General features: G+C 35.5%; 1 protein-coding gene across 2 annotated transcripts in view; it reads right to left on the minus strand.

The window, feature by feature from the left end:
* The window catches only part of ZNRF2 (zinc and ring finger 2), a 92,567-nt gene that overhangs the window by 28,195 nt on the left and 50,596 nt on the right, over positions 1–13,776 (minus strand). For both annotated transcript variants that reach the window (XR_005724330.1, XM_040259701.1), the window contains exon 2: positions 10,573–10,668. Coding sequence is in view for 1 of the 2 variants with exons in the window: in XM_040259701.1 (XP_040115635.1) it covers positions 10,573–10,668 (96 nt within the window). In the remaining variant the exon portion in view is untranslated. The remainder of the gene's footprint in view (positions 1–10,572; positions 10,669–13,776) is intronic.

A 13,776-nucleotide genomic window follows, 5' to 3' on the forward strand; every position in this document is an offset into this window, starting at 1 on the left:
AGGAGTCACAAGAACAGAAAAAGGAACAGAGAAAGAAATAATAATCAAAGAAATACTAGAAGAAAATAATCCCCGAGCTGACTAAAGATCTGCATTTCTAGACTGAAAAGTCTTATAAAGTCTCAATTAGAGATGGGAGCAGAGTGAACAAACAGATAGATGCATCCTGGGAACAAAAAGAGAAGTTTCAACCTTCAAAAAAAAGAAATTAATCTGTAAGCTTCCAAACTGAAAGAACAGGCAAATTAAGATGAAAGAAAAATGAGACCCAGCAAGACCTCACATCTGTAATACTGGGAATAAGAGAATACTACAATTTTACAGACTTAAAGGGGGAAAAAACTAAAATATCCTATATTTAGCTAAGATAGTAATCATATGTGAAAGCAAACAAGAAACACCTGGGAACCCAACGGCTCATTAAGTATATCATCCATGAAAGACTAAAGAAATTATTCACAAAAATGCTTTTAATGAAAAAGAAAATTAAAATAAGAAGAAAACCCTCAATATACAAATTGAAGACAGTAAGGAAAACCACTAGGCCCTGCAGGTATAACCTAAACCTAATCCCTTACGATTATACAGTGAAGGTGACAAGTAGATTCAAGGGATCAGGTCTGAGAGCCTGAAGAACTATGGATGAAAGCTCATAACACTGTACAGGAGGCAGAGACCAAAACTGCCCTTAAGAGAAAGAAACACAGGAAGGCAAAGTGGTTGTCTGACGAAGCTTTAGCAACAGTTGAGAAAAGAATATGAGAGAAAGGGAATGGAGAAATGGGAAGATTTACCAAACTGAATGCAGTTTCAGACAACAGTAAAGAGAGATAAGAAAGCCTTCTCACGTGAACAATGCAAAGAAACAGAGAAAAATAATAGAATTGGAAAGACTAAAGAAAACTGGAGATACCAAGGGAATATTTCATGCAAAGATGGGCACAATAAAGGACAGAAATGGCAAGGACCTAACAGAAGCAGAAGATATTAAGAAGAGGAAGAAAGAATACACAGAAGAACTATACAAAAAAGTTCGGATTTTTATAGTTTCAGTCCAGTTCAGTTCAGTTGCTCAGTTGTGTCTGACTCTTTGTGACCCCATGAATCGCAGCACTCCAGGCCTCCCTGTCCATCACCATCTCCCGGAGTTCACTCAGACTCCCCTCCATTGAGTCGGTGATGCCATCCAGCCATCTCATCCTCTGTCGTCCCCTTCTCCTCCTGCCTCCAATCCCTCCCAGCATCAGAGTCTTTTCTAATGAGTTAACTCTTCACATGAGGTGCCAAAGTACTGGAGTTTCAGCTTTAGCATCATTCCTTCCAAAGAAATCCCAGGGCGGATCTCCTTGCAGTCCAAGGGACTCTCAAGAGTCTTCTCCAACACCACAGTTCAAAAGCATCAATTCTTCGGTCCTCAGCTTTCTTCACAGTCCAACTCTCATATCCATACATGACCAATGGAAAAACCATAGCCTTGACTAGACGGACCTTAGTTGGCAAAGTAATGTCTCTGCTTTTGAATATGCTATCTAGGTTGGTCATAACTTTTCTTCCAAGGAGTAAGCGTCTTTTAATTTCATGGCTGCAATCACCATCTGCAGTGATTTTGGAGCTCAAAAAAATAAAGTCTGACACTGTTTTCACTGTTTCCCCATCTATTTCCCATGAGTGATGGGATCGGATGCCATGATCTTCGTTTTCTGAATGTTGAGCTTTAAGCCAACTTTTTCACTCTCCTCTTTCACTTTCATCAAGAGGCATTTTAGTTCCTCTTCACTTTCTGCCATAAGGGTGGTGTCATCTGCATATCTGACGTTATTGATATTTCTCCCAGCAATCTTGACTCCAGCTTGTGTTCCTTCCAGCCCAGCGTTTCTCATGATATACTCTGCATGTGTGAAGTCGAGTGGGCCTTAGGGAGCATTACTACAAACAAAGCTAGTAGAAGTGATGGAATTCCAGCTGAGCTAATTCAAATCCTAAAAGATTATGCTGTTAAAGTGCTGCACTCAATATGCCAGCAAATTTGGAAAACCCAACAGTGGCCACAGGACTGGAAAAGGTCAGTTCTCATTCCAATCCTAAAGAAAGGCAATGCCAAAGAATGTTCCAACTATCATACAATAAAGCTCATTTCACATGCTAGCAAGGTTATGTTCAAAATCCTTCAAGCTAGGTTTCAGCATTATGTGAACCAAGAACTTCCAGATGTACAAGTTGGATTTACAAAAGGCAGAGGAACCAGAGATCAAATTGTCAACATCTGTTGTATCACAGAAAAAGCAAGGGAATGCCAAAAAAACATCTACCTCTGCTTCACTGACTATGTTAAAGCCTTTGGCTGTGTGGATCCAACAAACTGTGGGAAATTCTTCAAGAGATGGGAATACTAGACCACATTTTTACCTGCCTCCTGAGAAACCTGTATGCAGGTCAAGACGCATCAGTTAGAATCAGACATGGAACAATGGATTGGTTCAAAATTAGGAAAGGAGTACGTCAAGGCTGTATACTATCACCCTGCATATTTAACTTACATGCAGAGTACATCATGAGAAACCCTAGGCTGGATGAAGTACAAACTGGAATCAAGATTACCAGAAGAAACATCAATAACCTCAGATATACAGATGATATCACTCTAATGGCAGAAAGTGAGGAGGAACTAAAGAGCCTCTTGATGAAGGTGAAAGAGGAGAGGGGAAAAGCTAGCTTAAAACACAACATTCAAAAAAAGAAGATCATGGCATCCAGTCTCATCACTTCATAGCATGTAGGTGGGGAAAAGTGGAAACAGTGACAGATTTTATTTTCTAGGGCTCCAAAATCACTGTCGAGGGTATACTTCAGCCATGAAATTAAAAGAGGCCTACTCCTTGGAAGAAAAACTATGACAAACCTAGACAGCATATTACAAAGCAGAGACATTACTTTGCTGACAAAAGGTACATATAGTCAAAGCTATGGTTTTTCCAGTGGTCATGTACAGATGTGAGAGTTGGACCATAAGGAAGACTAAGCACCAAAGAATTGACGCTTTCAAACCGTAGTGTTGGAGAAGACTCTTGAAAGACCGTTGGACAGCAAAAAGTTCAAACCAGTCAATCCTAAAAGAAATCAACCCTGAATATTCATTGGAAAGACAGATATTTAACCTGTAATACTATGGCCACCTGATGCAAAGAGCCACCTCACTGGAAGAGATCCTGATTCTGGGAAAGACTGAGGGCAGGAGAAGAAGGGGGCTACAGAGGATGAGATGGTTGGATGGCATCACCAACTCAATGGACATGAATTTAAGTAAACTCCAGGAAACAGTGAAGGACAGAGAAGCCTGGTGTGCTATAGTTCATGGGGTCACAAAGAGTTGGACATGACTCTGACTGAACAACAAAAACAAGGTAAAAATCTAAGACCCTGCATGGTTTCTGGTAAGCCTAAGTCAAATAACTTTAGAGAAAGCAGAATAGAGAGAAGTATGGTTTATAACATAAAAGGATTCAATAGAAAAGGAAAATAAGCCATATTTGTGTAAACAACATATCATGAAATACATAAAGCCAGAAAAAGACTGCTGCAAGGCAACTATCACCAAAAGGAACTTATAACAGTGTAAGAAAAAAATTAATGGAACTATGGCCACAGAGGGGACACTAATAAACTCTTTCCAAATTTGTCAGACTATGTAAACCAAACATAGGCAAGAATACAGAGTAACTCAATAACACAACCAAACTCAGTTTACTGGAAGTATATGCATACATATGTTTTTAAAAGAATAATATAAGTAATTTTTTTACTCTACAGAGAACATATATGCTTCTCTTATATTCATGATCTATAGAAATCAATGATGTATGTGGTCACATAGTTATTAAAAACAGTTATTATGGGCAGCATTCTCTAATAACAAGATCAGAATGACTTCCCATCACACATACTCCTCCTGTCATAAAAAAATTTATCTTCAAACTGAAGAAGCATTTTCTTCTCAGATACATATTAAAACCTCAGATACAACTAAAGCCTCTTGTAGGAAAAATATTTCTATTTCTAAAATACTTCTATTAAAATTAAAAAACTGAAAAGAAAGTAGCTTTATCCAGTCCACAGTACTCATTATTAGCTTTGTTGACAACTCTAAAGAAGCTTTTTTGAAAATACAAACTAAATATAAGCTCTGTCAAATAGCCTAAGGTTCAAAAGTACAAAGATATACAACATTAGAATGAAAAGGCCAATATAACAAAAAATAAAAATTATAATATTTGTAAGAAAATAGCATATGCAATGCAATGCTGTGGCAATTAATTAGGAAATTCAGAAGAAAAATATTTTCTAACAAAATAAAAATTCCCATAATTGACTAAGGACGTCAAAGAACATGAATATACTAATAATCAGGGAAGTTATAAGGACTGTCAAAGATTTTAAAAGTGGGGGGGGCTATACGGTTTTGCAGTCAAATTATATATATATAATATGAAAATAATAGTCCTTCCAGGGTTTATCAAATTATTCCAGAGCAAAGACGGAAAGCTTTCCCACTCATTTTATTAGCATAATCTTTAGTTAGCACAAACTTGGTAACATTGCTTTACAAGAATTATCTATGATCAAACAGTTAAATCCAGTTAATATTAGAAATCAACACAATTCAATTGAAACATTATAAAATCTACCAATGTAATTTATCAACAAATAAAGGAACAAAGCAATTAATAAAATTAGGCTGTTTTTTGCCTTAAATAAAAGAGAATGAAATGAGAATGACATATATACAATGAGGATGATTAACCATAACTCTTAGCCAGCATCTATGAAACAATGGAACACTAAAGACACATAAGACAGGTATGTCCACTGGCACCGTTATTATCAACATCATTTTTAAGCTTCAAACTAATGCAGGAATACAAAGAAAACAACAAATGTGCCTAAATGCTTGAAAATGTTATCTTCATTTGCAGGTATGTCGTAAATCTAGAAAACCCAAAGACTTGCCTAAAACCTAGCTTCTCTTTATAACCAGCAAAACCTATCTGATATTCAAAGAGTATGCAAATCTCACCCATAACAGTAGCAGAACTATAAAATAGTAGGCACAAATTTTACAAGTTTAACAATGAAGTATAGGTTCTCAGTCAATCAAATGTAGAGACAAAGCACGTTCCTTAATAGGTAAACTGACAATCTTAAAAAAACCAGCACTGAGGAAGATAGTGAACTTTTCCTTAGTAAGATTTAATAAAGTATAAAACATGTAGAGTCCAGTTCAGTCTTATGTTAATGAATAACGAATAATAGGCTATTCTATAGTCACTCATCTGTATTCTGTATATAATAAACATAAAATGTCTGAAACTAGAAAGTAAGACTTCACAATAGGAGTCCTTCACTGTGAGAATGTCACAATATGAAACCTAACAAAATTAAATCATGTTTTCCCTAAGAAAGAGAAAATTATAAAGTTTTTGTTGCTGGGGCTTACAACAGTAGCTCTCATCCACCTAAAAATCTCTTTCATCCACCACTGTAATGATAATAATAAACTAAGATTAGGTATTTCAAATTATATATGTGCCATTATACATTTTAGTGTGTCTTGGGGATACTTAAAATCAGAGAGCACATATGGACCATTAAAAATTTTTGGAAAAATATTATTTTAAATAACCACAAATGAGAATGTTAAAAATCTTAAAAAAAATTTTTTTTTTAAAGAAATGGTCTGTCTCTTAGAATTAATATCCAGGTTAAACTTCCACTTTTCTGTATTAATTTACTGATTGATTGGTGGAACCAGATATATTTATTTTATACACTGAGTTATAATCCAATACCACGCTACAGGGCTTCCCTGGTGGATCAGTTGATGAAGAATCCACCTGCAATGCAGGAAACCCAAGTTCGATCCCTGGGTCGGGAAGATCCCCTGGAGAAGGAAATGGCAACCCACTCCAGGATTACTGCCTGGAAAAATCCATGGATACAGGAGCCTGGAGGGCTATAGTCCAAGCGGTCACAAGAGGCAGACACAACGACTAAACTACCATCTCCATGCTGTATTAATTCTGTTGCTCCAGTTGTTTACTGGGAGCTCATTCAGGTTTGCTCCTCCTGTGTCCTTCATCTTTTCTGATTTTTGAGCACTTCCTTGCATTCAAATACAGTATCTTCAGGTATTTCTTTCGCTGCTCCAGTCCTGGAATCAGCTATTTCTCCAAGGAATCCTGTTTTCTTTTTACATGAGAATGGTATTTAGAAACCAAAATTTGGGTACTGGGTGTCAAAGATTTTCCAGCTGTAAAAAGATCTCTCACACCAAAAAGCATTACAAGGAAAGGTCTAAGAACTGAATACCAAGAAGTACAGTTTAAAGGGATTAAGATAAAAAGAATCCAAAGTAACAATAACCTATGAGGTACTGAGAGGTCAAAAAGCCTTGGAGATCCCAAAGTCTGCCTAGCAAAAAATGGAAGAAATCAAGCAAATCACAAGTATCATAAATATTTAGATACCAAAGGAGTGAGACTATCTAGAATATTTTTATTATTTTTTTACCTTAAAATATACAATGACCTTAATCCCTTACTCATTTTGGAAAAATCCTAAAAAAAAAAAATTCACAATTTTCACATTTTGCAAAGATCAACAACGTTGAGAGCAGCTAGGTACTTTTACAGCCTTTTTACCCCAATTTGAGTCCTCCAGTGCCAATCCTCAAGTCACCTGTGGCTCCTCCTTTCCCATTTCTAGCAATCACTGAACTCAATTCATTCTTTCTTCATCTCTTTCTCTACCTAACAATCATCTGACCATTTCATACATGAAATACCATACCATTCTTACAATCAGTCTTTAAAGAAATTATTTTCCTTACAAATATTTTTGCACATGAATACAAATAATTACACGTAATTTATTTAAAAACTTCATTATTCAGCCCTTATTTATCTTTTCACCTACAATTCTCTTATCATTCTGTTGCCCCAAACTATACCTACCTAGTTGTTATTTACAAGTATATCTTCCATTTCTCTCCAAATCTTATTAATAACAGACTAATTTATATACGTATACAATAATTTTGAAAGAGCAAAACTGTTGATAGACATGAGATGATTCGTATCTTTGCTCCAATAAAGAAGAAACATAAAAATGAGACAAATTTAGAAAGGTATTGTATAAATTTGCATTAAAATTTGTTTAAAATGAGTCTGCCTATACTACATTCTAAACAAAGTAAGAACTGTGACCAGAGGAAAAACTTTCCCTCTGAGGACAGCTCTGTAGGTTTACTCGGTTTTCTTGCACTCCAAGAAAGGTCTTTTCATTGTCTCTGTTCTGTTTCTTCAGATTTCTTATGATTCAGGAAAGCTTACCTTGAATGTTGGATTAATTTTTTAAAAATCAGTGTTATAAAAGTGATATGATAAGAACACAAAAAAAGGCAAGACAATGATTTATAAAATCATGAAACAAAATAAGAATCTATAAATTAAAAAAATATGTAATTTTCCTTCTCAAATTTTATTGAAGAAATCAGAAACAGAAATCTGAAACCTACTTTATGCTTTAGATATCTACAGAACTTCCTTCTCACTGAAATATGTTTTTTAATTTCAACTTCTATTCTACCTATCTTCTTTTATAATAGGCCATAAGAAAAAAAGGTAACAGAAACACATATCCATTTACAGTTAGTTTTTTACAATATTTTATTTCTGTACTGAATATGAAAGGATTTATGCTTCTTCAAAGAGTAAGCAAACTGCCTATCATCAAGTTTAGACCTCAGATTTCAGCTGTGCCGGCCACCATATTCCTTACAGAAAGCAGAAAAAGTATTTCTTTCCTTGAATTGCAGTTGTAAATTTATCACATCAGGTGAGAACAGGTAGTGCTCTAATTATCCCCTTGCTTCTCCATATATTATAGGAACTATTATTGCTATGTAAGACTTTTAGACATCTAATTTGGAATTAAGTTACTATGAGCTTTTAAAACAGCAAAAGAAATTTAGACTTGTCAGCACATTAAATATGGTATCCACTATATCTTTACCTCTTAAAGTCAAAGGTAATATTTATAACAACAGTTCTTGTTTACTTAACACTCACTACGAAACCTACAAAGAAGTATGTATGATTTTCACAGTAACTCTGTGAAGACAGGCACTACTTCCAGTCCTAAGTTTACAGGAGAGAAAATCAAAACCAAGATTTCACACTGGAATTAAGTATTAAAACAGAGGTCTGAACTCAGCAAGCTGAACTTAAAGATTAGTTTGTAATAAGTATCGTTGTTCTTTATAACATTTTAATTGCAAACTGGTACTGCTTTTGAGCAGCTAAATGCTAAAAGAAGGGCAATAAAACTGAATTTAGTGCCACATAAAATAGGCATACAATTCTGGTAACTGGGTAAGACTGTTTCTTGTATGACCACTTCTGATCCATCATCTTATTTATAAAGTAAATACATGCTAAATTTTAAAATTACTACACAAAACAAGAAGCATTTTCAAATTCTTTTCCCATTTAGGCTGTTACATAAGATTGAGCAGAGGAACTCTTCATTTGCCAGGATGTCTCCTCAGTTCCAGGAAAAGAATGAGAGCTCTAAATCACAAAAGATTACAAGAGAAGGAGCCGGCACTAACTTATACCTGCCTAACAAACCTCGTTTACCATGATTTTCGTGGTAATCCTCCACAACTGGCCTCCCCATCCTCACTTTCTTCTTTGTCTGCAGCTGAAGATGTTATTAAGCCCACATTATAAGCCTCCCTGGAGATCTCATTTTCTCAGGAATACCTCCTATGAACCCAGGAGGTCTACATGTTAATAAACTTTTGTTTTCCTCTTATTAATCTGTTTTCTATTACAGAGGTCTCAGCCAAGAACTCAAGGGTAAGGGGATCATTTTTTCCTTCCCCTACAGGCCTTTGCCTTAGAATTCCCACAGCCTGTGAGGGGAGAGTACACTACCAATCTGCTACCTCTATCTAACCTAAACCACTCAGTCACAGTTCTTCCTTTTCACTCATAGTTGACCACTGTCCACATTTTAAAAATTCAAGAATCATACATGTTTATAAAGAAGTTGTTTTTGCTTCTTGTTGTGAATTTCTATAGATACCCATATATAATTAACAATTTAAAACTTTTCAGGCCTACCTACCTTACAGTAGGTAGCTCTTCTTAAAAGTGGCTGAAACTTCACTTTTTCTATTAAGTTTACTAATGTCTATACTGGAATACTGTCAAATATTTAAAACCTGAATTCTTGGATCAAGGTATCCCCAAACAGGTTATATACTGCTCTTTAAGCCACCAAATAAGTGATCTATCAGAACACTTTAATGACCAGGCACAGCTCAACCAGGAAATTAAAAACTGCCAAATATCAACACGTAAGAAGACTAAATCCAAATATACTGCACAAAAAATAAACAGAATACTAAGATTATGTGCAAATATATTATATGGTAAAAGGAAATACACTTGTCTTTTAAAATTCAAGGCAAGAGTCTTAACATTTAAGGCTATTCATTTTAAAAACACTTATAATAAACATAATAATTATGGAGGAGAATAAGATAATAAAGTATGAGAAATAAGCCCAATCAGTTTTATCTCAAACTTTGAACCTGTCTTTTGTTTCTTAAGTAACTAAATTTCAATTAGATTATGCAAAGTAGCCAACTCAATTTCCTAATGCAAAAAGGTTTATATATAATCAACAGGTACATATACTATTCAAAGAAAATGCTGAAAGCTATTTTTATTTATTCACTGGAAAATGGGGGAAAGTGCTCAATTACTACTATAAGGGTGGGGCTGAAGCACTACCTTATCAAGAGAGACATTCCTAAATCACTTTGCAAAAAAGCGACTCAAAATAACATGCTCATTCCAATACTGAATTGTACTCCTACAAGTGTCTATGATCTGAGGAGAAGTCTCCGATTACTGACAAAGTGTTACTACACTGACTAAACCTTTTGGTTGGTCCTGTGCTGTAGGATCCGTCTGCTTTATTTGCTGGTATATCCCAAGTTTCTAACATTAAATGCCTCATAGGTGACAGGTGCTCAAAAAACATTTGCTAGTCAGTCAGTCAGTCTTTCAATTTCACTGTTTACTGGTACTCTTCTTACTCATTCTATTTCAAACCAAATTTTACATTTGAAAAATCTAAAATTTCTCCACGGATTTTGAAGTCTCTCTTTTTATCAGTAAAATTTTGAAAAAAGCTCTCATTTTTCCTTTATTTCACTCTATTCATCTAAAGTCACAAATGAACTACTCTTTTTTTCCCAAGTCTACTTCAAAATGTACTAAGACTACACTGAAAATTTCTCCTATGATTTTGAATATCTGGAGATTGTGGCCAGGTAAGAATGGCACGGCCAAAGTACCAGACCTAATCAGGGTATCATTTAGCTCAGGGCTCTGAGACAGTCCCTCCTGGCCTTTTCTACCTGAAACAAGAAATTCATAACACATTTTATGAAATATAACGACAATGATAATTTAAAGTATCATTTTAAAGCACTGGACTTACCATTATAGGTTATTCTTGGCTTTGTTAAACACATCACGAGATGTAAATCCATTTCATCTGAGGGTACAAATTTTGAGCATACAGGGCACTTAAATCCTAAAAAATAAAAGAAATCCATGTTACTTAACAATTTTAAATATCCAGCCTTGCTCTTTAAAAAAGCAAGGAAGAAAAAGCATTTTAAACTTCAGTATTACATGTACATTAATACACTACCAATGCACAGCTTAAGTTGGGAAAAGAGTTTGTGACTATAGTGTCTGACTTAAATCAGTTTATGAACATCATCCAATTTCAATGAAGAAAATCTGACTCACTACAAAACTCTCATATCCTCTTCTAATGTATGGGTCCAATCATTTTCATTTCTTATTTTTTCATTAATCTGAACTTATGATTTTGTTACAATAGCTTTGTATTCTGACCATCTTTCCTGACAGTACCTTTCCCAGGTTGGTACAGTACAATTTGAGTTGCAAGGTTTTATAGCTAGATAGTACCTTACAAACTATTCTATTCCACTGACCTTTTAAAGATTTATCTGATGAAGTGAAGCCTTTCATGGAACAGCAAAATCAGGTCTAGAATCTAAGACTCCTGACTCCTACTATATTGGACTTATTGCCATACCACAAGTCACAAGGCAAACAGAAAATAGACACAAATATTACTTTCCTACAATATTCAATTTGCACTAAGTACTTGCCAGCAGTACTCTATTAAAACTAAACTGGTAGACTGAAGGAGGGAATATGTTATAAATTCAGCTCTATCCTGCTCCCTCATTTACCAAGAGTAACTGTTCATCCATGGGTCCTTGCTGTTTCCCTGTAGACTTACTTAGTGCTCTCTCCTCCAACATCCCCAACCTGCATAAGCAGTGAACTGATAAAGTCCATTTATAGTCTGGTGAGGAACAACTAGTCCGAAGTGGCACAAAAAGATGGCCTGAGCCAATTCGTTTTTCTTGAAAATCAGACTGAGAAACAGCAAGAGGGTCATGGGTCAGCTGTAGACAGCTGAAGCAAAAAGGGCATGTGAAGTTAAGCGACTGCCGTGGGGTATCTTATTCTGGGTTATGTGTAGGCTGAACTTACAGGAGAAAAACTATCAGCAAGCACAGGAAAACAGCTCACATGGAGATCTTAGAGCAGATCTGCAGAGAGGAGCAAAGTGCTGTGAGAAACAACAAGAAGTAAGGGTGGTGGGAAAGAAAAAAAAAAGTCCCTAAAAGCTGACCCAGATTGTGGTAGCTTTCTACTTCTAGTATATGTGTGCTCTTAGAGACACTCTTCTCCTTTCGTCTTGACATGAAACCCTCTGCAACTCAAGACAGAGTCGAGTCATACCTCATGCAGAGCTCTGTTGAATAGGAAACGGTTTTGGCATGCATACTTAATCCATGTAACTCAACTTCCTAAATGAAATATGTGTTTCTGAGCAGTTTTTCACATTGTATTAAATACATTTCAAAAGAAAGGAATAAAGGTATATTTAATTCCCACTTCTTAAAAACCACCAAAAAAGCAAAAGAGGATCAATCTAAAATGAAACCACAAAAACAGCTACAACCCTCAAACAATTCTGACACAAATACTGCATCAGTGTGGCAAAACATGCATCAAACGGGGAGAAGACAAAGAGACTCTCAAGCAGCATTCCTATTTCCAGGACCATTAGCAATCTTTTGCTTAGAATTGCAAAAACATCCTTCCCTTGAAATTGAACAGGACATTAAAAAAATTTTTTTAACTACTTAATTCTCTAACTACTGATCAAAATCATATGCATACTGGCACATGAACTCTAAATTATCAAACAAAAGTGCACAACCATGAACCTCTGAGAGCCATCCAACTGCCCAAAAAGTAGAGCCTAAGGAAAAAAACTCTGTACAGAACCACCATATTTCTAGTTAAATACAATAAATTGATGTGTTTCTTTCTCCTCCATCTAAAACCCACTAAATTGAGAATAAATATAAAATAAGGTAAGGAAGTTGAAAGGAGACAGCAGTAGATGAAAAGATGGGCGGAACTGACAGGACTGAGAAAACAGACATACTAAGTGTCTGCAGAAGTAAGCCAATTCTCACTACATAATTCTCAAAAAACTCAAGAACCTATACCTCCAATAACTTTCCATACCAGTGATGAAGTTAACCATGAGGTTAAAATAATGGACTAATAAACAGAATAAAAGAAATTCCCAAGTCTCCAACCCATGTCATGTAGCCAAGCAACTACAGCTTTGCAATGAGAGTAGAAGAATGAGTTCACTACAGGAAAAAAAAAAAGACCCAAAACAGATTGGCTTGAGGACACCAGGTACAGAGGAGAAGGAAAGAAAACAAGGGACTGAATAAATAAATATCTATGTACAGAAAAGGGCCCTTCCTACAAATCTCCTTTTCTCTATCTCTACCAAAAAACCTGGTAGCTTCTTCTCTTAAATGAGAAATTCCACAGAATGAAACATCAAGATCCTTGTCTGTTGATAAGGTCAAGTCTTACATATAAAGCTACCAAACAGCTTTTCAGGTTTTCTTCTCATAAACATAACACAATACCAAAAAAAATTGCAGTTAAAACATAGCAGAAACAGTTTGAAACGGCTAATGAAATATTTATAACCGTTATCACAAAAGGACAATATCCTTAATATACAAAGAACTCTTTAAAAATGAGGAAAACCAAACACCTGTTAGAAAAATGGGCAAAAATGTTAAACAGACATCTCACCAAAAAGAAAGATAAGCAACCAACCCTTAAACAAGCAAAAAACTGAGCAGTGTCAGAATGTAAGATGCGCTTTCCTCTCAAGAAGTTCTGTTTATTTCTTTACTCTCATTTTAGTGGACTGAGGAGGGGAAAGAGAAGTATGTGTTTAATTCACTGCTTAATTAAAAATCCAGGTGGTTCTTTGTACATACTGTTTTCTCTTCTTGGGCTCTGTATCTCTACATTGATATCATTACTCATCCCAGACAGGCAAGAACACAAAAGACTGGCACTCATTCTCGGAGAGGCTGTGGAGAAACAGGTACTTTCACACATTGCTAGTAAGAGTACTAAAGTGTGCAACCTCTACAGAGGGCAATTTCAGAATATCTACCTAGATTACACGTGTAATCTACTAATGCTGCAATCCCATTTCTAGGATCTCTCCCTGAGGGTATACCAGCCAAAATGCCAAAAAACACAT

Source organism: Oryx dammah, unplaced genomic scaffold (genome assembly GCF_014754425.2).
Source record: "Oryx dammah isolate SB20612 unplaced genomic scaffold, SCBI_Odam_1.1 HiC_scaffold_18, whole genome shotgun sequence".
NCBI classification, from domain to species: domain Eukaryota; kingdom Metazoa; phylum Chordata; class Mammalia; order Artiodactyla; family Bovidae; genus Oryx; species Oryx dammah.